Below are 26,667 nucleotides of genomic sequence, written 5' to 3' on the forward strand. Positions count from 1 at the left end.
GTCCTGATTATAGAGTGACTCCTTTCTCAAGCAGAGTGCTATGCAGCCACCTTTGTGGGTGCTAGTGAGCTGTGTGTGTCTCCACAAACACACAGATGCAGCAAATCAAGCTACTCCCTTCTCTCCTGGCCCCCTCTCCTCTCCCTTCCCTTCTACAAGCTATTAGATGGATGTCTGCTGAAGTCTGCTCTGTGCTTTGTGATCTTGTAGTGGACAGGAAGTTCAGGGAAGGTTCAACTGGAAGAAACTGAACAGTACTACACTAACTTTATCGAAACCTTTAAAAAAAACTCCAACATACACCTTTATAAAGAGATTTGGAAGCAGCTGTTTAGAAACATGATGATTGTAAGTGTTTGGGCAAAAAACAGATCAATGCTTTGCTGTGCAATATATATTTGTTTGATCTGGATTCATTATTGAAAAAAATGTGAGAGTTTAATACTACTTTAAGTTAATCAACCCCCATAGATTCAGTATGTGCCAGTATAGCTGTAGTTGCACCACATATTACAAAGCAAGTCAATAGTACTAAGCATCATGCAATTTGTAAGATTGAAGGTGAACTTTAGAGGTTTATAATTATGTTAAATAGGAATCCTACCTGAGATGAATATGAATGCCCATCAGACCCACATACAGGACTTGTATACGCAACCGGACATTGCTTGCAACTCGATGTTAGGGGAACACCTCTCCAGTACTTATAAGTTAATCCCGCTTCTTTCATGCTGTAATAAAATTGTATCGGTTAGATCTGCTTATGAAAGAGAATGAATAGCAAATCCACACTTGAACTGAAATTTTCCATTTAAAATGCTGCATTTTAAACACGAGCCATTAGTAGTTTGCATCATTCATTTTTACAGAACAATTCAGTTGAATTTGACTAACTATCACTAACACCTATGGCATGAGCTAGATAAATAGAACCATCCCTATACAATTCTAAACACTTTGGCCTGCATTAACAATTAGTATATTATTAAACATGTTATTTTAAACTGTCAAAATAACCTGCCTCTGAAGCTTCCTATCAAAACAACCTTTTTTTTTACTTTCCAACAACAAACTTCTTCTGGTGCAGTTACATAACTTCCAGTAAGCAGAACAGCTTAAAAGGATTGATTAATGTTTTTTATTTCAAGACAGAAAACTACATTTTTAAATACACTTTTTTTGGATAGGTAAATATGACATATTGCAAATTAATATTATTCCCATTCACAACCAGCAGTTGGAGTTGAGTCAGAGCAGTGACCCATTCTACCCCTCTCTGTTGCATACAATTGACTCCATGTGCATTTCCAAATAGAGAGAAGGAGCCTGTAGGCAAACAGTGTTTGCTGTGCTCTATTTTTTAAAATGCCATAATACTTTGTTATTCTTGTATCATGATTGCACCATGTATTAGAGTTTATATACGTAGTAAAAAACAGATGCAAAACATTATTTTAAAAACATACACACAAACAATATTTATAAGGCATCAAAATGTAATTAAAACATGTGAATATATAAGCCAGTAGTCCAGTTATGAAAAGAAAGCTATTTCCAAAAACAAAAATATATTATTACAATAGTGAATATAATTATTATTATTATACCGCCATATTCTTCAACAACTGCCTAGAGAGAAGATTTTAGGACCCCTTTTTGTATAACAACTTACCAAACATTTAGTCAGTGTCAGTAGTCATGGCACTAGTACTATAATGTGAGCGGATGCAGAGGAAAAGAGTTGTTGATGTCACTGAAGGGTCTCATCTCTAATTCTATGAGCTGTAGTGGTACCAGATATGGCAAAATAACTGCAATTATAAAGTGGTACAGTTACCACAGCCCACAGAAACTGTTACCCAGCTTTGCATGAAGATTTTATGGATGATACATCAAGAAGTGCCCAACATTTACTCACTTTAGATGCTTCATTTGAAATGGGTCTTCCAAAGATGGAACAGGAATGATGTTATTAACAGATAGCGACTATAGTTATTGGTGATATCAAAGAAGACATGAGGGAGAAATCACAGCGTTCAGTGGGTAACCAGTCACCTGACACACCTGGAAAATTCTTTGACATCAGTAGAGAGTACAGATTGATGGCCCAGGCAGTAAGACGGGAAAGTATTCATTGTATTGTCCTAGAGGCACTGCATTGTTTAATTTTTTGGGGAAGCTACAGAGTACCTTTAACCCTGATGATCTGCATCTGCATTATGATGTTATGCATAAGTTAAACCGTAAACTTTAATGGTTTGGGGACAATTTTATTTATTTTTAGGTTGATACATGTTTTAAATATTATACTTTTTTTAAACATATAATACCTTGATTTTACAAATAAACATTTAATACAGGGTGTACTGATAACAAAGATCTGCTTCTGGATTGTCGCTTTCTAACTGAAAATCTGTAAAGAACTGCACAGAACAAGCAGTTAAAGCAAGAGTTAAGTCTCTCTGAAAAAAGAGGGGGGATGCCCAGAGCTTTTACCCATATTGTGCTAGTATGCACAGCATATAAACACATTAGGGCCATCCTACCTGCCAAAGCGATGCCCTCCAGTGCTACAATGTCAGCACTCTCTTCCCTCACAGGTGATTCAGTCTATGTCCAGGTCTTCTTCCAAAGTCTCAGGCTGAACGATTGGCTATACCCAGATAACATGACTCCCATCTATGCACATGGGAGTTACTTCATTTTGGAAAGTAATTTTGCTGAGACTATGCACTGAGCTGCACATGCAAGTCTTAGTGTGCACAAACAAAAAAAAGTGCAGACAGAGAGATAGGAGGATCTGCGACAGAAAAGACTTGCACAGTCTCTTCTGTCATAATAAGCCTGCCTGTCAACACTTTTTCAATATTTTACATTACTCCCACTTTAAGAAAAAAGCTGAGCAGCAGATATTAGCCATATAAACAGAAAGCTCATATTCTTTACTTTGCAATTATGAAGAATTCTTAAGATTTAATTTTTACCTCACTCAAAAATGTACAAATATCCTATTAAATAATATTTCTAAGATATGTACACAAAGAAAATATGTTAAAAAAATATAATTTCCTTTTAAACAAACTAAACTATAACATAGGAAACCTTTAAGAATACGCATTTCTGATTATGGTATCTAATTTGTTTTATACCAGCATATACATTATATTTTCTATTATAATTATTGTTATATCAGTCATAATTAAACACCATGGGGGTGATTTACTAACCTAAACACACACACACACCAGGTGTGTGTGATTTTCACAGAGCAAAACGTATTTATCAACCAAAAAGTCTCTAAAAGCATATTTCCACTAATGCCATATATGGAAAAATCATGCACATGATGCATATATAATGCTGCTTCACAGTTTAGACAAAAATGGTTAGCTCATGCATTTAAATTCCTTGCATTCATCAACACAAGCAACACAACATAGAGCTAATTTACACAGCATCACCTTGGAATTCCTTCAGGGCTTTGCACAACACACCTGCTGGGTGTGTACACATTACAAAGGTGTTTAGATTCCACCCATAGATCATGCTGGGAGGGAACACACTGCAGAGGTGTATACACTTTCGTGGTGTGTTTATAAGGTTAGTAAATCAACCCCCATATGTCACAGAAACAGTTTAACTCTCACATGGAGAATTTCACATCTTCAGCACAAAAAAGGTAAATCATTAAGTGGCAGAATGCTCATTAGTTTCTATAGCAATCAATATTCCCAGCTGGTGTGATATTACAATAAAAAATAGTATTGCTAGCATTTTGACGACATCCCTTGGGAGATTATACTGGCATGAGCAAAACCATTTGAGAAATGTTGGTGTTATTTCTTGGAGTATTATGCAAATACTAAGTTTCATTAGTGGATCTCCCAGGGAACACCTTCATGATATGAATGTTCACTTATCATATTGAAATATAAACTGAAAGAGGAAGATAACTAGAAATTAAAATGTATAGGTGTGTACCCATGCCGTTGATAAAATACCCAACTGCTTTTATTTCTGAAAATACATTTTTAAGATATGTAGATAGACATTTGTTGATTTTTTTTAAACTTTACAATCTTGAGTTGAAATTCAATCTGACAAAAAATATTTCAAATTGTTTTAATATTTGCTGTAGGATTGGATATATTGATTTCATTTATTAGGCATAACTGGCTGGTGTAAAAGGAAAACTGAAAATCCCATGAATCTTTTGGACCAATTATTGTACTATCCCTGGCCAATACCCAATCCTACAACTTCCCAGCATTTCTTGAGACAAATATCTGCACTTAAAGGGAAACTACAATTGTTTTCAGGCAACATTTTTAAAACAGTTTTTGAAGGTTTACATGCAAATACATTAATTGTTCATGTCTGTATTTTCATTGATTGTGGTTTCATTTATTTAGCTGCACATGTTATGAAAGTACATTAACAGCAGGTGATTTAGGTTTTTCACAGCACCGTAGTAAAATGCTGTGCATAAAACCTAAATTGTGATACTGGCTTACTGAAAGTGATAAATATGAAATATTTGATATTTACCTGACTAGAGACAAATAAGTAACATTTGACCTAAGTACACATGAAGGAAAATTATACAAAACACTATGGGGGTTGATGTATTAAAGAAATGTTTAGCTAGCTTAGGAAACAATTAAATACACAGTTTAATGTGCACATTTACCTTGCTAACTATCTATAAACCTCTTTTTTTGTTTTTTAGCAATCAACCCTTATGCATTTCCTAAAGTTTCAACCTGCTGCTCAACTTAAGTATTGCAGAATGACCTTTACCCTTTTGATGCCAGAGCCATTTTTTAAAAACGTTTTTTCACAGATGGAAAAATGCACATTTTCTTCCTGAAGATGACATAAACCCCCAAATTAGATATTTTCTGAAAGAAACCCTGAAGAAAAAAAATGGCAGTACAGTGGAGGCACACAATATTAGCTCAACTGTTCATCAAACCCATATTTTCCATAAACATTTATTCAAACTAGATTAAGTGCACATAAACTCAATAAAATACACATTTCTTAAAATATAAAATATGAGGCTGGGTGTGGTAAAATGCTATCAACCTTGATCACACTTTAAAATGCCTTTATATCTCACATTTTAAAGTAAATAATGGCCCTAGAATTATTGCTCTCACCTCATGGTGTGCGGCAGTACATCACATGTGTGGCGCAATCATCATTTTAATATGTAGGTGAACCCGAAGCCTGCCTTTACTTCAAAGTGTGTGTGTCTGGTGACAGGAGACTTAAAATTTATTTATTTTTTTGGCCATATCTAGAATAAGGGTCTGGTATGAATTTGAAGGGGGACCTCACAGCATTTTTTCTTTTAGCTGCTGGGCATGTCACCTGGTATGTTTCAGAAGAGGGGTACACGCTCATTACTCCCTAGTTTTCTAGCCACCCAGGTTGCATGTTTGGATAAGGGAATAAAGCTCTGGTGTGGGTGTTGAGGGGTCTGGAATGGATTTTTAAGGGGTACTCCAATAAAAAAAACCTATAAAATGTGGTAAGGTCCACTTCAAAATCAATACAAGACCCTTCTCCTAGATAGGGGACCTGGTATGGATTTTTAAGGGGGACCCATGCAAAAAAATTAAACACAAAATCAATACCAGATCCTTATCTGGGCATGCACTCTGGCTCACCAGAAGGGGCAATAAGTGTGTCCCCCTGTCTGAGGCATACCATGACACTTGGCTTCAACCCATGGAGAGTACCCCCTGGCAAGGCACCATGTCCTCATTTTGATGAGGACAAGCATCTCATCCACACATCCTCAGCCTGGTGGATGTGGGGGTGTGCAGGGGGAAGGACTTATCTGAATATAGAATCCAATAAGGGGCCCCCAGATATCTAGCCCCCCTACGTGATTGAGTATGGGTTATATACAGAAGCACCCCTTGTTAATAATTAAAAAATAAATAGTATAAAACACACAAGCTACTGAAAATATATTTGGTCAATGGCATTACCTGGGATTCCTCATCATTTCCATGGACTAGCAAGCATTTCCCTTCCCCTGCCTGACACTCCCTAACCATGTTCCCTGTGCTGCAAGCCTGAGACCAACATAGCATGTGTCATCAGAGAGAGGGTAGAGACAATAGCAAACATCCCTGCTGAATGAACCTGGAAGTGACAATGATGTTGTCACTCTTGGTTTCTGAGCTGTGATTCCATGGCCAGAGAAGCCATGGAAGAAGCTGATATGTGCTTGATTAGCTTCAATGGGCTGCAAAGGTGACATTAGAGGTCTAATACATGTTTCCGTAAATTGAGCCTGTAACAACTAAAGTGCTATTACATAGACGGTAACAATGAAGTCATAGCAATAAAGTTAAGCAAAAACAATAATGTTTTTTTTAAAAGGTTAAATAAAATAAATGTAAAAAAAAAAGGTTTAAAGTACCCTTCCCCCCATGCATGCACATATAAAACACATTGGGTGCACCTACATACAAAAACAATTATTGCATCACACGTTAGATATCACCATGCACACCAGAATGTGAGAAATAATTCTAGGGCCAGCATTTATGGTTAACTATAAGCCGATGGACTGTAAACAGTTTGTTGCCCTTTTACAGGTGCATACAGTTTTAAAGCTTGAAATTGTTGGTATGTATGTACTTGGTGCAACCTCATCTTTTATATTTTACCAAAAAGTGTGTAATATATTGTGTTTATATGCATTAAAATTAACTTGAGTATTTTTTCTGAAAATGTGGGTTTAAGAAACACTTGCACTAATATGAGATATTAAAACATGAGTTCAACTGCCACCATTTTATTCTAAAGGGTCTCTGCTTTCAGGAAATATATAATTTGGGTGAGTTTAAAGTAATACTCAGGCCAAAATGTGATTTTTAGCACATGTGCAAAAGAAAAATGCAAAATAAAATATTTTTGCATTGGTACATGATTTTTCCCCCCAAATCTTGAAAATTGGCTTTGAAAAAGGGCAGAAAAAAATTACAAGATTCAATTCAAATAGAGTTAAGTGGGGTTCAGGCACTATGTTCAGGGTTTGTGGATTTTTGGGTAAACAGCAAGCAAATGGATCTTTGCTCAGTTCACTCATTACTTGTGGAGATGTTTATAAGGGAAGTTTAATGGATGGTTTCTTATGCAACTATGTCTACAGCAAGGAAATATGACAACAAATATATATTTTCCTAAGAAAAGCACCAAGATTATTTAATGAGACAAAGAATAATGTACAAATAGTGTTCAATTCAAATTTTTTTTAAATAATTTTTATGTAAGCCACAATCTAATTGGTTACTATAAGATAATAATCTCTGCTCAGGGTCACTGACCTTCACAATTCTTTGATCAATAAAAAACTGACTGTATTATTATTATTATTATTATACAGGATTTATATAGCGCCAACAGTTTGCGCAGCGCTTTACAATATAAGGAAGGCATTACAATCACAATACAATTCAAGACAAGATGGTAAGGAGGGCCCTGCCAGTGAGGGCTTACAATCTAAAAGGGAGGGGCAAGTGATACATGAGGAGGTAGCTGTGTGGGGAGAACTGTTTGAGAAAGCGATACTTCAGTGGGTAGGTTGAGGTAGGATAGGCTTCCCTGATAAGATGAGTCTTAAGGGATCGCCTAAAGGCAGTCAGAGTGGGAGATAGATGGACAGGTTGGGGTAGAGAGTTCCATAGGATGGGAGAGACTCTAGTGAAGTCCTGGAGGCGAACATGGGATGAGTTGATCAGGGAGCTGGAAAGCAGGAAGAGCGGAGGGGATGGTTAGGGTGATACTTTGAGACAAGGTTTGAGATATAGCCAGGGGCAGAGTTGTGGATGGCTTTGTAAGTGGTTGTTAATATTTTGAATTTTATCCTTTGGGCTATTGGAAGCCAGTGTAGGGGTCGGCAGAGAGGGGTTGCAGACACTGAGTGGTTGGTTAGGTGAATGAGTCTAGCAGCTGCATTCATGATAGACTGAAGGGGGATAGCCTGTGTAGAGGTAGGCCAATGAGGAGGGAGTTGCAATAGTCAAGACGAGACATAACAAGGGAGTGGATGAGTCGTTTTGAGGTTTCATTGGTTAGGAAGGGGCGTATTTTGGAGATGTTACAAAGGTAAAGGCGGCAGGATTTGGATAGTTATTGGATGTGGGGAAGAAAGGTGAGGTCTGAGTCAAGGATGACACCTAGGACCTTGGCAGGGGGGGAGGGCTGAATAGTTGTGTTAACAATCTCAAGGGAAAAGTTGGGGGAAGGTGCACGGGCAGGAGGAAATATCATGAGCTCAGTTTTTGAAAGGTTGAGTTTTAAGAAGTGAACAAAAAACAAAATTGGACCAACTATATAGTATAGAGAGTCCAAGGGTTAACTATAGATCGGGACAGACCAAATTTCCAAATGTAGTAAAAATGTTTTATTCATATAAAAGTAGAAAAAGTACACAGCCAACATCTTACTAACAACCAATTAAAAACAGTGCAAAAAACAATACTGACTGTTATCAAAGTAGTTATTCGGTGAGATAATTAAACCCTATATATATTGGGCACATCAGTATCAAGACCACAACAACAGCTTCTGAATTTGGGTATAGCATATACTCCAGATAAAGAGGATTAACCCTATGTTAACTAAGTATCACATCAAATAAAGGAATAACACACAGTTGCCACTTAATTTCGTTTGCATATGCCTGAATTCGGCAATAGGAAGTTAGAAAGTAGCTTCTTTAGTGAGTATATTCCCGTGATGTAGGAACTGAACACTTTGTAATTGATGGCTCATTAGATTGTTTCCAACCGCTCAAATAATTCCTTTTGTGAATGGTGTCCCGGATCAAAGAAACTGATATATTTTCCAAAAGGACTTGTGGCAGTTCTGGTTCTACCAGTACATTAAACTGAGGTGGTGGTGTGGATGCCAGGTATAATGTGAGTCTTCCCCTTGATACCGTGGTAGTAAGGGGGTATTTTTTGGTGGTGAGAATGTATCCTATTTCACTATTTCAAACAAAACAGTTCGGCAGTCTTCCTCACATATCTACAGGGATATTTGTCTGTACCGAGATGTCCTCTTTTAATTTTTTCCACCGATGGGGTAATTTTGCTCTTTGGGATAGAATCCAGGATTAGCCTCAGCTCGAGGGTATATACAAAGGTTCAGCGGGATGTCTGGAAAGATGCTTCATTCTGGGATACGTGAAGGGAATCCACAGTAAATAAGGAGGACCCAAAATAGCACTGCAGGTCAAGACATTACAACAATGTGTTTGATAGACTCAGGGTTATCCAACCATTGTGTGTGCAGCGTCTACGCGTTTTGCCCCTCCCCAGGGACACGTCCTCTATACTATATAGTTGGTCCGATTTTGTTTTTTGTTCACGTCTTTTGCTGGTTACGGATATGGTAGACAGACACTTTCTAAAGGGTAATACGTTTAGAGCTTTGAATCTCCAGGAGTAAAACAACCCAAATGTTTTTTCATATGAGTTTTAAGAAGTGTTGCAACATCCAGACTGATATGTCAGTTAGTAGATTAGTGACACGCAAGGACACTGAGGGGGTGAGTTGCGGAGTAGAAAGATATATTTGAGTGTCATCGGCATATAGATGGTATTGGAAGCCATGTGAGGTTATTAACTGTTACCTGAATTACTATTTTAAGTTATAAACCGCTATATAAGCATTCACACTTACAGGTATAATATTCTAAGGATTCATTCATGAGATTTTTGAGCTCAACACAATAACAGAATTTATAGAGAATCTATTTAACTACAACATACAAAGAAAAGATTTAAACATGCCAAATACCCAGACATTGGTATCTAACAGACAAACAGACATACAGTTAAGTGGTGGAAAGATTATATGTATAGTTACCCATTAAACGTCACATGAGGCCCCATCCTGGTGAAAAGAGACCGAGCTGTTTTTTCCAGTCATTAATATAGCCCTCGTGTCCATAGGGATGCATGACAAGTCTCCCATTGGTTGCCTCCCAAGGCCTACTGGAGATTGGAGGGTTTCCAAGACCCTCTTTACAACTCCACACCCCTCTCTACGATTGGCCAGTCTACTTGTTATTAGATCAAAGGGTCTTGGCTCCTGATACACAGGATACTGAAGTTGCACCTCTATGGTAATTATCTGGACATGCCTGGGCTCAACAATGACCCTATTTGCAATTCATTGGGCCTGGCACTCCCCTCCACAGTGATAAGCACAACAAAGACTTTATTTCCCTACAAGCTATCAACACCTCAGGGGAAATATTTAAAACAAGAAATAAAACTATATACATATGTCTTATGAAGATTTGACATAAACTCATACGGTAACAGTTCCCTCCTTGTGGCCAGTCAGACTAGGCCACACACAAAACGATGATGGTTTACGTCTAATCTCCATTAACCCTCAGAGCATTTGCCATTGTCATAAATACATATTTTTAACCATATTAGTATCTCCACAGTCCATCATCTTTAATCTCAGTAGTCCATTACTTATTCTTGTTGCCATAAAGCCATAAAAAATAAAAACCTCAAGGTTCTAAGTTACAACAATATTCTTTTTTTACTAGAGTCCATATTGTAGATCTGGTCCTGTTGTACTAATTGTCTCTGCACTCCGTGAGGCTAGTTTTCAGTAGTATCAGCACTTTCAAAACCGCGGCCCCCATGTATAAGACGCAGCTCTATTCTTAGATAAAGATTTTTATGAAAAAGTAGCGTCTTATACACGGAAAAATACGGTACTTCTTTTGTCTAAGAATCCTCAGATCTAGGGGTGTTTATGTGAATATTATTGTAGTCATTGGAATATATTTACATATCCATTTCATCTGGGTAACATAACTGACCAAGGGAGGAGGTGTAGATAGAGAAGAGAAGGGGTCCAAGGACAGAGCCTTGGGGGACCCCAACAGAAAGAGGAATAGGAGGGTAGGAGTTTGATTTGAAGGTTACTGTAATTACATAACCCTATAGTGTTTAAAGAAAAAATATTTGAAGTTTTGAGGAACATTTACACTGCTGAGAAATTCACAGCTAAAGATTGACTGATATAATCAAGAGGAAATAAAAATGCAATTTGTTCTTGTGGAATCCCCTGCAGCTTAATGCTTTCATTAGTGTACAACTCTCAAAGCTTTCATATTGTTTTATATGTGTGGACCGCCTTGTATTTAAGTTACAGACAAATCCTTTAAAACCCATTGAAAATTAGGCTGTTTAAAACATTCAATTCAAATTCAATTACTGTTCTCAGCAAGTATTTTTTCATGTGAAATAGAAATATACTTAAATTCTTCTATTTACATATCCAGAGTCTAATACACACATTCTATTAAATCCAAGTTTCAGCTAATGTCTTTTTGAGAAATGTATTCTATGCAAATTATGGAATCCTTTGTGTTAATTAAATTTTTTGTATTTGTTTTTTAAATGATCGTGTGTTTTAATAGTATCATGTATTATTTTTCAATATATTTAGAATTTCAAGTGAGGCAATTTAAATGATACAATAGTTGGTAAGTTGAATAAATAGACAACAAGAGGCAAAAAAAAGGTCTTGGACATGCAGCAATTCACTGGTTTAATCCAGTAATCTGATTCCTGTCAGAAGTCTGACTAATGTTATAATGTATATAAAATACAGTGCCCAGTGCTAATCACAGTAAAGTCATAAAATAGTGTCCTTTCTAAGAAAAGTGAATTCAGTGATCCAGATAGTGCAAACACAGAAAGTCTCTGTAAATAAAGTGCTTATAAACTGTGTTCCAGATGATCAATCTTCCCATCCGCTTGCGCCGCCAATGACATAAACCGCACTCACCAGATCGGGTGGACCATTAGATAAAAATGGTCTAACAGCGCTCAAGTACGATCAATTTGTGTTGATTTGCTTATTCATACACCAAGAGGTTTCTGCCGCAGGCTTCCTCCTCCTTGCACTTCCCAGTGTTCATAAAAGCATTAAAAGACACCCATAGTGTAATTCCATTAAACCATACATTTATTTAAACACTCGAAAAAGTGTACAGGTGCAATCGCTTCTCAATGAATAAGCTTCCCCAGATCCACTGTCGACTGACTGCATACTATCCAATGATAAGCCAACAAATACCTCTGCTCAAAAAAATCCCACAGAATGATTCCTTCTTCGTGTGTAGTGACCTCAGCGTGTATCCACCCACTGACGTGTTTCATCATGTGACTTCCTTGGGGAAGGGCAACACGTGGATGTCACCAAGGTCTTTAAATAGCCAACATTCTATACCACAGATTTTAAAACCTTTTTTTTCCAGCTGGCATTCCAAAAATGACCACTAGATGTCACCAACCATTTTTTCTCTTAATGGTCCTCTATTATAACCTATTTGTATGTAATTTCCTACAATTTACCTACAATACAAGAGGTATGATAAAAATCTATTTTTCAGCCCCCTAAAATACATCATATGTATTTATTATAGAGAATTGGTATTAAAATATCCCCCATACGTAAATGTTATATCTATATACAACAACCTATTAAATACAGCTATAAAATATGTATATTCAATCGGTATACATCAATACATATTAATATCTAAAAATGTAATATCTAAAAATTGAATGTGCCTCCAACAAATAATTAGTCAACAGAAAACAATACCCTAAAAGTTATAAACATGTGCCCCAAAAGTATATGTATCAATCTCATTACATATTGCTAATTTTAATATTCTAAAAGCTAATTTCATGTGTTATTAAAAGTGCATATGTTAATAGATGTGACATCTATGGCCGCAAATGTTAGATTAGTCCCATCATCTAGTCCTGAAAGTGTCTCTATTACATCCCTACTATCTTTTAGATAAGCATCTGTTTTACTAACCAGGGGTTGAAGAAAAAAATCTATATATTCACCCACTTGGGACACCATTTAATCTATTCCGCTGATTATTGGTCTTCCCTGTAACCATCCTTTATAAATTTCTTTAACTCCTTCTTAAAAGTCAGAGTGGATCGCTTCTTAATGTCTTATATGTATCTTCCTCACTCAATAAATATTTTATTTCCTGCATATAATCGCTTTTATTCATTATCAGCCAGATGGATCACTATGTTTTTCCTTTCTTCTAGTTTAGTAATTTCTTCACTAATACATTTTTGTATGACCAGTTTTCTATAATAAATCCATATGATATATTTTAGGGGGCTGAAATGAAAAGTGTTGGAAATTATTTACAAATGGGTTCTAATATAGGACCATTGGGAGGAAAATTGTGTGACATCTAGTGGTCATTTGTGGAATGGCAGCTGGAAGGAAAAGGTTTTACTATCTGTGGTATAGACTGTTGGCTATTTAACCCCTAGACACTAGTTTTCAGTGTCTGTTCATAAATGACTGACACACTTTTTACATTTTTGCTGTGTGATTCTTCCACAGCAGTAATATACTTTCTTACTAAATGTACCTACACAAATTATATATTGTTTTTTAGAGGACAAATAGGGCTATATAATTATATCACATATGTGTACCTAACCCCTCACTTAGTTTGAATAAAATAAAATAAATGTTTTGGCTATCAGACAGCTAATAATAACTTTAGAGACTGATCCTGACTTTAGTCAGATTCAGATCTCACTAAAAGCTCTTTGATCGTGCCTAGACGATCAGAACTGATACATTTCACTCAAAAGATATACATTGTATCTTTTGAGTGACATGTATCTAAACATCGGGCTCTCGAGCTGTCAAAACAAATAGCAGAGAGGTGAGTCACTGCTACCTCTCTGCTATTTTTCAAATACGGGATTGCAAATTGCGGTACTGTATTTGCATGTAACGGCTTCATTCTTTCATTACTGAAAGGAAGAAGCTTTTACAAAAAGCTTAATTATTTCATTAATGAATGCCTCAATACTGAGACATTCTTTAATGACTGGTAACTGCTGAGAATCAGCTGTTACCAGCATTACAAAGCCTGATATAACTCGTCACATACAGTGTACGTGGCCAGTCATATAGGCAGAAAGTGCCGGGACGTACACTGTACGTCTCACGTCACGAAGGGGTTAAAGACCATGGTGACATCAGCGTGTAGCCCTACCCCGAGGAAGTCACATGACAAAATGCATCTGAGGACACTACAGGAAGTAGTGGAGTATGAGGAAGGAATCGTTCTGTGGGATTTTTTTGAACGGAGGTATTGGGTCTATGAGAATTATAGGACAAAGAGGAAAAATTCAATAAAATCAAAAATGTTTTTATCTTTTCTCCTCTTCAGTTTCAAACTTCTGTATTCCACAATTCAGCTGACTTATCAATTGTTTTTATTCTGAAAAAGAAATAACCAAGACATTGATATATGGGAAGTATATGTGATTTTAGATTTTTATTTATTTTCTCCACATTAATCTTATGCCTTATGTGTCACAGATGCTTTATGTGTCACAGATTCACTTCAACTTGATTACAAAAAAATATTAAAACTAGGTGTTCATTCAATCTCCTGTTTCTACCTTTATCATTAATTTTGCCTACATCAATCTAAAAACTGTGTAGCTCATGGGAGGATGTCATGTTATCTTTGCTGTATTAAGTTTCTCAACTTTAATATACAGTTTTGATTGGAGAGGAGGCCTTAGATGAATGAACAATATATCAGAATGAACTGTTCTTCCATGTGGGACTGTGGCCTTCTCAACTAAGCTAGAGTTATATGAAGTAAAACAGAAAAAATACAAGAATACTTCAGATTTATGGCACTTCTACATATTCAGTTAAATAACAGTATATAGCACAAGCAAATACCAACTCTTGAAGTTAATATAAGTGATAAAGATGACAATAACAGCCAAATAATATTAGCAGAGATATTTTGGGATGTGATCACACATGGCAACATCAAACTTATGCTTCTATTTATGCCCTTGAAACAATCATTCAGTCAGATGCCAAATGTTCAGTTCTGATTGATTTCATTATGTTGATGAAGGGTCATATTGGGTGACCACCAGTGGCGTAACAACCGGGGGGGCAGCTGGTGTGCTGGCCCCGGGCGTGAAGCGGAAGGGGGCGCCGGATGAAAATGGCCCTTTTGGCTAAATGCCGAAAGGGCCATTTTCCTGTCGTTTTGTCGGCGCAGCCATGATTTCTATCCTCCCCCGCTGGGCGCTGCTCTGTATCCCAGCGTGGAGGAGAGAAAGTGACAGCCGGCCGACCGCTGCGGGCGGAGACCGCCGTGAGCGGCCGAAGTCTCTCCTCCCACACCGCTCAGCCGCCTATCACAGTCCGGCAGAGTGGTGTGGGGGCAGAGACAGCCCACGCTGTCACAGGAGGCTTGGCTCTCCTCTGTGCACTGCCACTCAGCCTCCTGTGACAGCGAGTCAGAGCGAGAGCAAACACTCAGTGATCAGTGATCGCTGAGTGTTTGTAGATAATTGAGGACATGGTATGGTTACTGTATCCTCAATTATAAATGAATGGGAGTGATCTGCATCACCTCCTGTTCATTCATAATTGTATTTATAGACTCAAGCTGAATGCTATATGATTACGTTTCTAGAGTAGTTTGATCACAGAATGAATTGTTATAAATAACACCCCAATCACTTATATAATTATAAATGCACACAGGACTCTTACAATGCCCTCAGGGAATTTTTATTATATTTGCATAACATTTGTTCATTCTTTGTATGAATATGGATGGCCAGTTTTATACCGAGTTAGCTATAAATTAATGTGTATGTGTCTGGAGAAACAAAAACCAGCCAGCCATGACATACTGTCATCAAATATGACCAACTGAAAAAAGTAGCTAGCTAAGAACATACGTGATTGTAAGCCAACTGCAGTTACTGGCCCCAGTATATGTTCACCTAGTAAATATATCAGTTTGATCTCAGAGATAGCTGTTAATCATTGAAATATTCACCAAAATGTTTTTCTTTTACAGATATGAAATATAATTATTGGCATGTCATTTACTTTACATGCCCCTAATCAAGCTGCCATATAATTTGCTTACATGCTTAAAAAGGCTTTTAAAAATTGGCAACAAACGGACTCACATTGTTGTTAATATCAAATAATCCCTGTGCATATTTTAGTACACTATCATGGAAGTCATATTTCTATTCAATAATACTATCAAACTCATATTCTAATTTCACTGGCTCACTCATATAATATTTTTATGACTTTGTTTTCTTCTCATGGTTCAAGAGTCATCATTGCACATAAAATTGAAATGACCAATTTTAAATTAGATGTGGTTTTGATATCTGGCATGATAATAGGTTTTTGGCTGCTGTTACGATGCTGTAATATTGTTTATTTTATGTTTATCATCTTCACAGTCAGTAAAATCTTGAAAAGCTTTGAGATGAAACTTCCTCTTTGTAGTGTAAATCCAAATCTTCCCTATGTATGAAACAAATAACAAATCAGCCTTTATAACTAAATGAAAGGATTTTTTCCTTTTACATCTACATTTGCTATACCAGTGGAGGTCCTTTCCATGGGATATAAGCAACACACTGTACAGATAGTAGAACAAAGACACAAAAACAACAAATGTAATCCTTAAATTTGAAATTTCCTGCAATGACATATATTCCTAATAGAATGGGTACTCTAAATCATATCATTCTTATTTATTTTTTACAGATTATTTTCTAAAATCTTAGCATAAAATACAAGATTAGAAGTCTTCTAGGTAACTAAAAGGTAGAATATATCATACAGAATTTTTATCAATTAGGTTCACAACTAGGGCAAACCATCCACACCTACTGGATTTACATTGTAATAATAAAACACTTCACTGTAACAAAAACAAGGAGTGTTTGAAAGTATTGTAGACCCCATCATCCAATCAAAAAAGAGGTGTCCTCTTTTTATTGAAAATAATTACGTAATGAATACATATGTCAATTTGTAACGAGTAATATTCTTTACTTGTATCTATGTGGCCTATCCTCTCTTTGTTTCTGTTGGCACCCTGTAACATGCAGGTAAATTAATGAACCAATAGAAATAAAACGGGAGATGAAAATAAGCTGAAAAAAGTCAGTATTGACCAAAAACCATGGCAATAAAGTACAAGACACTTCTACTACTAGCTGTCAATCACATTTTCTACTGGAAGGCTGACATTTACATGACATGTGTCTTATATGTATACCCTTGGATATGTCACACTTGGAATTCATTATTCAGATAATTCAGATAATACAGTAGCAATTTCTGTGGAGTCAGTCTGCCAAATTAAAGTTCTACCTTGTTTATGCCAATTTTCTTGAATTATATATTTTTAAACCTTTCATGGTGTAAATTGTTGGTTTGGATTCTCAACCTTTACTCTACTACCACCCTCAGGACATCAACAGTGCAATGCAGTGCTTCCCTACACATGATGCACTGTTTGTTGTAATTTTTTTACTAATTTCCCAAACAGTCAGTACCAAAAATTTGCAAAGTGGCAGTCACAATTACTAATTCTTCTTTTACTACCTTTCCTGTTACTTCTCCTCACTTCTTTTAGTGTCTCATGGTGATTGCTACACCTAGGCTGCAGAATTAGACAAAGATTAAGTTTGTTACTGGGAGAAAAAATATGTTCAACAAAGGAAAGCATAGGTGTAAAGTCTCTCTACATTGCGAGATTATTTCACAATCCTCAAGTGCAACGTATGTAAAAGTCTAATCTGGTGCCATTAGGGTATAAGTTTGTGAATTCAGACTTTCAAAAATAATTATGAACCCCATCACATCTTTCTTTTGTATAATAACTGTGGTCAATAATTATAAGCATTTCTATTTCATGTCATCAGTATGATTCTCAGTCTATACCCAGTATGCCTGTTGCCCACAATGTTTAGTCCTAGTTTGGTGTAGTATTCCTTGTCTTCTACTGCAATGATGAAGAAGAGAAAGCTGCAAGTGGCAAAAAAGAGCCTGATACACAGCAGCTTTTCTGTAATGCACGGTAAGCCCACCATATGTAATAATGCCCTACTTTTTCCTTTCCACCTCGGTTAAATTGTGTAGTTTGAGCAGGAAACAGATATAGGCAGTCACCCATTTGCCTACCAACTAAACATCTGACCAAGGTGCTAGTGGAACAGTCACTGAATACCAGTCATCTGCTTCAAACTGCTTTTGGGAACCTATGAGGTGTGATTATAGTCCCAGTGAAGGAATCCAAGCAACCCATGTTCCTGTAAAAAAGGCTGCCCCCTGCCTTCTGAGTGTTACTGAGAATATAAGAGGATTTATAAAAACTGGAGCATGCAGAATCTGGAGAAGTCCATGGCAACCAATCAGCCTCTCTGTTTCAATTTCAAAGTGTAACTGAACAAATTGAAAAGAGAAGATGATTGATTTCCATGGGCAATTGCTCCAGATTTTGTCGGCTCCAGTTCTTATGTAATTCCCCTGAGTGGGCACTACTTGGTACAAACGTAGAAACATCAGGATCTCCACTTTGGTATCTTTCATTGCAGGAAGGGTTGATCTTCAGAATAGAAAAAAAAAACAATACAGGAGTGATAAGTATAAAAACAAGGGTTTCAAGTATTGCCCCTGGAATTTTCCATGTGTAGGCAGTGGGGTGGACTATTCCATTATAGTAAAGTCTAAATGAAAAACTGAACTGAACTGAAATATAACAACATCTAGAGCACTATTTGGCTATCAGAGCCAATAGAATAAACTTGGTAGGCTGCAGTGATGATAATGCACTCCTAGCAGAAAATGATAACACTTTTAGAAATGTCCAAGACCCAACATTGTTCCTTTTTTCATAAATGCATGCAACATTACAGCAGAAAAGTTGCTTGCATTATTGCACCAGAACATTTTCTGTTAATTTGCATTGCATTTGGGTAAACTGACATATGTTATCTGCATAGCTTACATGTTAAATTTGGTGGTGAAAATACCTAAGGCAGGAAAAAGTTGTGAACACCTCTACAAGCAATGCATCTTTTACCTGTGACTACTTCACACACATGACCACAGCATAGAGCATTTCACATAATTAGGCACTTTGACAGAGAGAGCAGATTCCTAAGCATGAACAATGTCATTTAACTCATTTTTAAATTAGAAAAAGTGCTGAACACCAGATGCAGGGTCTAATTTGGTTCAGTATTGTAGTCTGAGACCTATATAAGAGAGCTATCGTATGGAGTAGAGACAGAATAAAAAATGAATTTGTGTAGCTGCTCAGTAGGGGGCAGTTTTTTCTCTGACTGCATGAAAAAAAATGCATTTTACCATAAACAAACCTTAGTGTAAACATGAGCAAATTTAGGCAGACTGCTTTCCATTTCTGAAATGATCAAGGGATTGGATCAAGGAAATCACCAGCATGAGTACATTTCAGAAATTTTGCTCATGATACCACATAGATTTTATTTATGATATTCAAATTAATGCTGCAATTGGGCTAAGGGAAGTTTACTAAGTTTATTTATACATTCTGGGTATTTTGCTGTACAATGTAGAATAAGCACACACAGCTCCATAAATAATTAGTAGGAGGACAAAAGAACTGCACTTAAGCGTAAGTTGTGGCACTTTCTCTTTATTATTGCTTTCAGCTCTAACACTTACATTGAAACTTTCAAGGTAGGTTTAAATATGTTTTGGAAAGTGTTCAGGTATCATTGGAAGGTGCATTTCAGGATCGCAAGCTTACAGGCAATAGTCAGTGGGGTGGACTGTTCCATTACAGTCTAGTCTAATTTTAGAACTGAACTATTCACCAGGTAGGCTATACTACCTTTTTACATTTGAATGCTTAATGTACATAATTAAGGATTCACTAATGTAATTAACAAAGAAGATCAAGGTTATATTTAAATTTAATATAGGTAAACTGATAAAGCCCCAATTTAATTTAAGAAAAACAGCTTTGAAAATGTTTACTGGTAACAAGAATGTGAAAGAACTGAAATAGAGGGAGCAGGCACAAACATATTTTGAATTTAGCTCTCAATGACCTTAAAGCAGGCCAAGCACACATACAATAAATCTAGGGGTCTGGTTAACAAGATCAGCTAATTTGTATATAATCTGTGCTATCTTAGCTGAAGAAAGAGGAGACATATTTTTTGGCATTTAGCAACTGCAGGTAGTACATGTGCATATTTTTTTAATACACCTATAATTAATTTAATATGACTCATCTTTGTAGCTGTGTTTGCAATTGTAATTTGTGTACTACTAAGTTAAACTCCTTCATATGGTATTTCTGTAATTTATGACCCAAAAATCATGTTGTGTGGGGTCAGCACAGCTAATAAGGTTCTCTCGCTAATTAAATTCAGCCAAACATAAAATGGTACTTTTATTTGATTGTCATTCTCAGCCGGATAATCCTTAACGATTCTGTGTTCCTCGCTGAATACTTCTAATAATTGCTTATAAACCATACACAAGATATGTTATTCTCCCAACTAGCCAAATAATGAAATAATGTTAGCTTCTGATACTCAGAGACATGATTTAATTGCCCAATCTAACTGAAAATGTCCTGATGAAGCAACAATCTCATGTTTGTAGGTGTTTTTAGTAAGATATCCTATAAGATAGTAGTCCCCCCCATATTTTAATAATATTTAACGGTTACACAGGATTGAATAGTGCTCTAGTCCCTAGTGTGCCCCCCACACCACCATATGCTGGCAAAGTTAGCCCACCCTGAACATTCCTATGGGTAAGCGGGCCCACTCAGCATAGTGATGGGTCAATAGGAATGTGAGGGGGGGGGGGTCACTGCATTAGTTTAGATGTCCCTAAAATAAAGAACATTCCAGTCGTTCAGAACTCATGCAGGCTAGCTGGATCAGAATATGCATGGTTGGCATCAGTTAAAATATTTTATAATCTATGAATTACAGCATCAGAGAGAAATCATTTCTGCATGCTACCAACATTCAGCTAACAGTTTTATTACAATATATAAATGTACAATACAGAATTATGATTCCATGCTAAGTGACAAGATGACATTATGGTAGCTTTTTCCGCAAGAAAGATTAAAAAAAGTGAGTCACCAACCAAATCCAGACATATGATCTACCGGTATGATATCAAATCGTACTATAGTTTTATACACAAGGCAAATAGCTAGTTTCCCCATGATTGAAGTGATAACTCCAGCAAGCAGTTTGCAGCCTGTATTAGTTGGATGTTGAAAGAAGTGAGGCCCCCTTTCCAATCATGAACCAAAAGCAACAGATTTCACACTCTGCTATGTTAGTGGGATCTACTGGATTGTGAATGTTTGTGTGCAAGTTTCTACCTCTGCAGTTTAGAGCCTGCAGTGTCCCTTAAAGGGTCCTCTGCATTACATTGCAGAGAGCACTCTATAATAGGACAGATTGGTCACTTGACTTTGACAGGTAATGTGACTGGGATCTCCTCCTCCCAGCACTTTTTTTCCCTATTCATTAAGATGGATTGGGCTTTGTTTGCTGTGGTGTCTCAAAGCAAGCAGAGCATTAGGCACATCTGTAAAGCACAATGCCTGATTTTTATTTTTGTTTAAGCAACAGTATGCAGTAGAAGAAGTAAAAAATGGCTCGTGCTAAAGTATTTGTGGTGATATCACTGCTATTTAGACAGTCACTATACAGATAATGGAGTAGCAATTATTAGATCTTTGTGTGTTAACAATTATATTATAAAATAAAAACTAAGGATGTGTTCACACAGGCACTTGATTCAGAATAGTCAGAGGGACCAATTGAAATCAGTAGCATTCATACCCCAAACATTGTGAACAAGTTAATGCTGACATGTCTGGCTCACTAAACTTTTTCAGGCCCAGTGCAGGGGAGGGGGTTGCCTTTTGAGAGTCAGAAATACTCACCACTTGCACCATCACATTCATCTGAACAAGGCTATACTAATTAGGAACTTATTGCTCAGGTGTTCACCTTCATTATCTTAACATAATTAAAAGAAAGGCAACTTACCAGTAATGCCATATATCCTTATTCTATATGTTTAAAAAAAATGAAAGCCAAAGTACTAATGATAGCCATACACAGCTCTGATTTCAGCATATTCCTGCTGAATTGGCCAAAATTCAAGCTGTGGGTGGTCCTGTCAGCACCACCTACCTTAACAAACTTTAATTTTAAAAAAATCAGAGGATTCTGGTGGAAAATTGTGAGCAGTGACTGCATCTGATTCAGGTATTTAGACAGTAGAGGGTGCCGGATGCCTGAATACAAAAGCCCTCCAGTATATGGCTGGCTGGAATATTTAAAAATAGACCCCTATGTGTTGAGCTGTGCTATAGACATATGTACAAAATTGTCTTGACAAAAAATTGTCTTGCTTCATATTGTCTTAATAGTTTTAATAGTAACCAATGCATTTTAAAAGAATAACTGAACACAAAAACTTAAGCACTTTACTTTTTAGATTCAGTGAAGCTTATGGCTTAAGAATAATAAGTATTTTCTGCACAAATGCATGTATCAAAATAATGGGGCTAAAATCACTTTTGAGAGATTATGAATAGAGCAGGTGGCAAGCTACATACTGCAATGATTGAAGGAAAGAAAAAAAACATAAATTGAGCAATTTATTTAATGTCCAAAGAAAAGTACCAAATTGCTTACCATTGTGCCTATCACAATGCCCACATTTTTACATTGTCTGTCTCCTAACATGGCCCAAAACACACAGAAAAGATAGCATTAGTTTTTTATTCTAGTCTCTATGGTTTGAGTGTATAAAAAAAAATATAAAATGTAATACATATGCAAAATGAAATCAATGATAATATTGTGTGACTTGCCTTTTGCAATCCATTGTTTATGTTATATAGGTATAGGACTTGTTGCTTAATGCTTTAAGTTTTGCATCATGTCGTAATTAGATATAGTTTTCATGTATTATAATGTTAAATACAGATGTAAAAATATACAAACTATATTTGGCATAGTCTTTTATCCACAGTTAAATCAGCACGCTGTTACTCATGTAGACCAGATCAGTGGTCCCCAACCCCCGGGCCCGCGGACCGGTACCGGTCCGTGGATCAAATGGTACTGGGCCGCCCAAGGAACATTAAATTATTTCCATTTTATTTACTGTGGTGTATTTCTCTCGGGTTTGTCCGACTTTCTAGGACAAGAGGTTAACCGGGAGCTGAGAGACGTCACCTAAAGCCGCATCAATACCGCGCATGCGCAAAATATCGTGATATCGGGGCGGTTTTAGGTGACGCCTGGAGCTGAGCGGCTGCAAGCGGCAGTGGCGTTGTAGCTTTGGTAAAGAGAAGGTGTGTATCGTTCTTCTCTCTGTTCACCGGTACTTTCTCATGTTTAACAGTGCTTGGTGTACGTGTATATTGTGTTTGCTCAAATGTAACCCACAAATTAGCAAAAATGAGTACGAAACAGACATCGTTAGAAAGTTTCCTTGGGAAAAAGAAAAGGCCCAGTGAAGAGACAGAAGAAGGGCCTTCAACATCAAAGAAACATGTCACTTTTAACAGACAATACCATGAGTCCTACTTGAAATATGGATTTATCGGGACAGGTGATTCCAATCTAAAATATAAACAATCAACGTCCCCCCCTCAGCGGGCCGCGGTAAAATTATCAAACGTTGACCGGTCCGCTGCGATAAAAAGGTAGGGCTGGACCAGATCATATAAGCTTGAAAAATAACCAGAATAGTTTTGTTATAAAACATCAGACTGATAACACTGCAGCCAAACATTTACACTTCACATTTTCGTTATAGCATGAGCCTACTTCTACAGAGACTGAAAATGCAAACTTTGCAGGAAGGAGAAAATTAGTTTACTCCTTTCTAGTTTTCTCTCATCTAATGTTTGCTTGTCAATTTTAAGATCATTTTAATTAGACAAACAGTAAAGTAAAACTAATTTATTGGTTTCAGATGAATGCAATAATGAGTTTTTATCAATATTATCATTTTACATAGTGTCAACCCAGGTAGCTTTGCCACAATAAGCAATGGGCTATGTTGCCTATTCAAAAATCCAGCTCTGAGTCATATTCCCACTGTGACTGAGAGGGGGGTCTTTTCATGCAATTTAAAGGACAACATTGAAAACCACAAACCCATTTAAATACCATGCTAGCGGGTAATCTTACAGCTGAATGTGCTATTATGAAACAGCACAATGTAGTCATGTAAAAAAAGTACAGAAAAGGGTATTTTTAACATTGTTAGGTTACCTTGCAATTGGGGTGCGTGGCAAAGCCTCCACCCCATGCAACTTACCTTGTTCCAATGTTGAGGGTCCATGCCATGGCTTCAACAACCATGGCAATAAAACCAGCAACCAAAAAGCAAGGTGAAATACCAGTCCTCGCAGCAGAAGGTCTGGGCAGTCTAGAAGAGCCCACAGAGAGCTCACTAGGAGTTTGACCAAGTCTTCATACCAGGGCTTTCTGGGCCAGTTGGGGACAATGAAGATCACCAGAATGCCCTCTGCCTAAATACTGCAAAGGAAACAAGGCAAGAGCTTCAGAGGAGGGAAGGAGTAGATCAGTTTGAACTGCTCCCTCTGAGTCATGAAGGTATCAAACTCGAAGGCTAGAGGATCCCTGGTCCTGCTGACAAACCTGCCCAGCTTGTTGTTGAATCTGGACACCAGGAGATTTATATCTGGCATCCCCCACCTACAACATTGGGTCCAAAACATCTCTGGAGAGAAGGGACATTCTACACGATGCAGATGCTGTCGACTGAGGAGATCTGCCTGCCAATTTTCCATGCCTGAAATGTGTAGGGCAGGCAGAGCTGGAACTTAAGTTTCTGCTCAAGCCAGAATCAGACTGACTTCTGACAGAGCCACACAACTTCTGGTGCCTTCTTGGTGGTTGATTTGAGCTACAGCAGAGGCACGGTTCAACTGAACACTGGTTGGATGACCCTATGATTCGGAGGTCTAGACATGTTTAACTGCAAAAGCCTGGACTGAAACGAAGTAGAGGGAACTCTCTTGAAGAAGGCTACCATCAAGCCTAGAACTTTAATGCAAAAACAAGTGATCAGACAGTTGCAGGACCATAGGGTCTGAACATGGGAGCAGAGTGACTGCAACTTCTCCTGTGATAGGAAGACTTTGTCCAGTACCAGGCATAGGTGGCAGGGTTCCACCACTGATTTCTGGAGGTTCAGGATTCATCTAAATCTTGTAGGGTCTGCATGACTTCTTGAGAGAGGAGCTGACCTATGCCAGTGAAGAGATCTGCCTGTCTTTAAGGTGATATGAGCAGGTTTAGGCATTTTTAGGAACCACAAACTCATAACCATAGGAAGTGTCAACGTAGGCATTTCAAGCTCCAAACAAGTGTGGACCGCATCCACAAGGACCAAAATGGTGTCCTTTAGATTAGGGGAGATGCCATGGCACAGGTTCTCTGTGTGAGAGGATTCCAGAGAACTGGATACAGTTCCTTCCTCTCCATGTTCCTCAGAAAGCAAAAACACAGGTAGAAAAGAATCAAAGGATGGTCTTTGAGGGAGCAGGAGAGGGGCCCGCTTGTGGCCCGCTTGTGGCCCGCTTGTGGCCCATACAGCTAGAAATATCAAAGAGATAAGCCATTTCCCCCATAAAATCCACCAAAACAATGGCAAATTTCTCTCTATACAGAACATCAGAGAGTGGCCCAGAGGGGGCAGAGGAGGACTCTGAAGCTAGCAGTGGAGCGCAAAGGGAGCAGAGCATGGGACTGACAGAAATGCTGCAAACTGAGGTGGTGCAACCCTCACCTGAGCCTGGCTGCATGGTCCCTGTCCCCCTCACCCCAACAACCCCACGTCTTTGATCTCCCATTTGCATACCATCACAGAAAACTCATGGCAGTGGTGAGAGAGTGCCCTGTGTCCATAAACTGAGGCAGCAGCAAAGATGACTCAGGATAATGATTGCAGATGCAGCAGAAGGATTGTCCAGCGGTGTGGCAGTCTGAGCTCTCTGAGACACTGGCAGATGGCAAAGCACTATAATATCTGGCAGGAACTGCACAATAATTTTTTATGGCTTCAAGGGAAGCCTAATGGTGCTAATTTCAATTGCCCTGAGACTGTACCCCACCTTAAAGTGTAACTCCGAATTTGAAACTAAAAGGTCAGAATTAACCACGTAGGGAACTGAGGGTACTGCCTGGGCACCGGGGGGGGGGGGTTTGGCATGACTGTGGCTTTCCTGATGGGCTTTTGGTTCTTATCATGGATGTGCAGTGGGCATAGCCCTTCAATCAGCTCTGACCTGCAATCCTTTTTCTATTTTCCTGTATGTATCATGAACCTGCACTCCAGTCCCTGGGTTGTCTGCCCTAATTCCAAACATCTTTTCCTTCTCTGTTATGCATATCCACTGTGTATTTGTCAGACCATTTTGCCCGCATAACTCAGATAGGGCTAGTAGTCCCCTGCTTTCTGTGTCAAGCTGCAGCAAAGGTATACACGTATGTTGGACTATAAGCTGCAGGCTTACAGTATGTTATAGAGATTACACTAAACAAAGCAATGGCAAACTTTATTAGTTTGGTTTTATGACACGCAGATCCATGATATCCCAGCAATATTGAAACTCTCAGTTCAGCAAACAGGTACGCAAATGAATATCCTTCCCACTGGTAAGAT

The 26,667-nt window shown here is 37.7% G+C and overlaps 1 protein-coding gene across 3 annotated transcripts in view; it reads right to left on the minus strand.

Annotated features, from left to right (window-relative positions):
- SPOCK3 (SPARC/osteonectin, cwcv and kazal like domains proteoglycan 3) overlaps positions 1-26,667 on the minus strand; it is a 264,156-nt gene that overhangs the window by 63,876 nt on the left and 173,613 nt on the right. For all 3 annotated transcript variants that reach the window (XM_018558789.1, XM_018558791.1, XM_018558788.1), the window contains one exon: positions 605-731. In XM_018558789.1, coding sequence (XP_018414291.1) covers positions 605-731 — 127 coding nt within the window. The remainder of the gene's footprint in view (positions 1-604; positions 732-26,667) is intronic.

Source organism: Nanorana parkeri, unplaced genomic scaffold (assembly GCF_000935625.1).
Source record: "Nanorana parkeri isolate BGI_ZX_2015 unplaced genomic scaffold, ASM93562v1 scaffold358, whole genome shotgun sequence".
Classification (NCBI taxonomy): Eukaryota; Metazoa; Chordata; class Amphibia; order Anura; family Dicroglossidae; genus Nanorana; species Nanorana parkeri.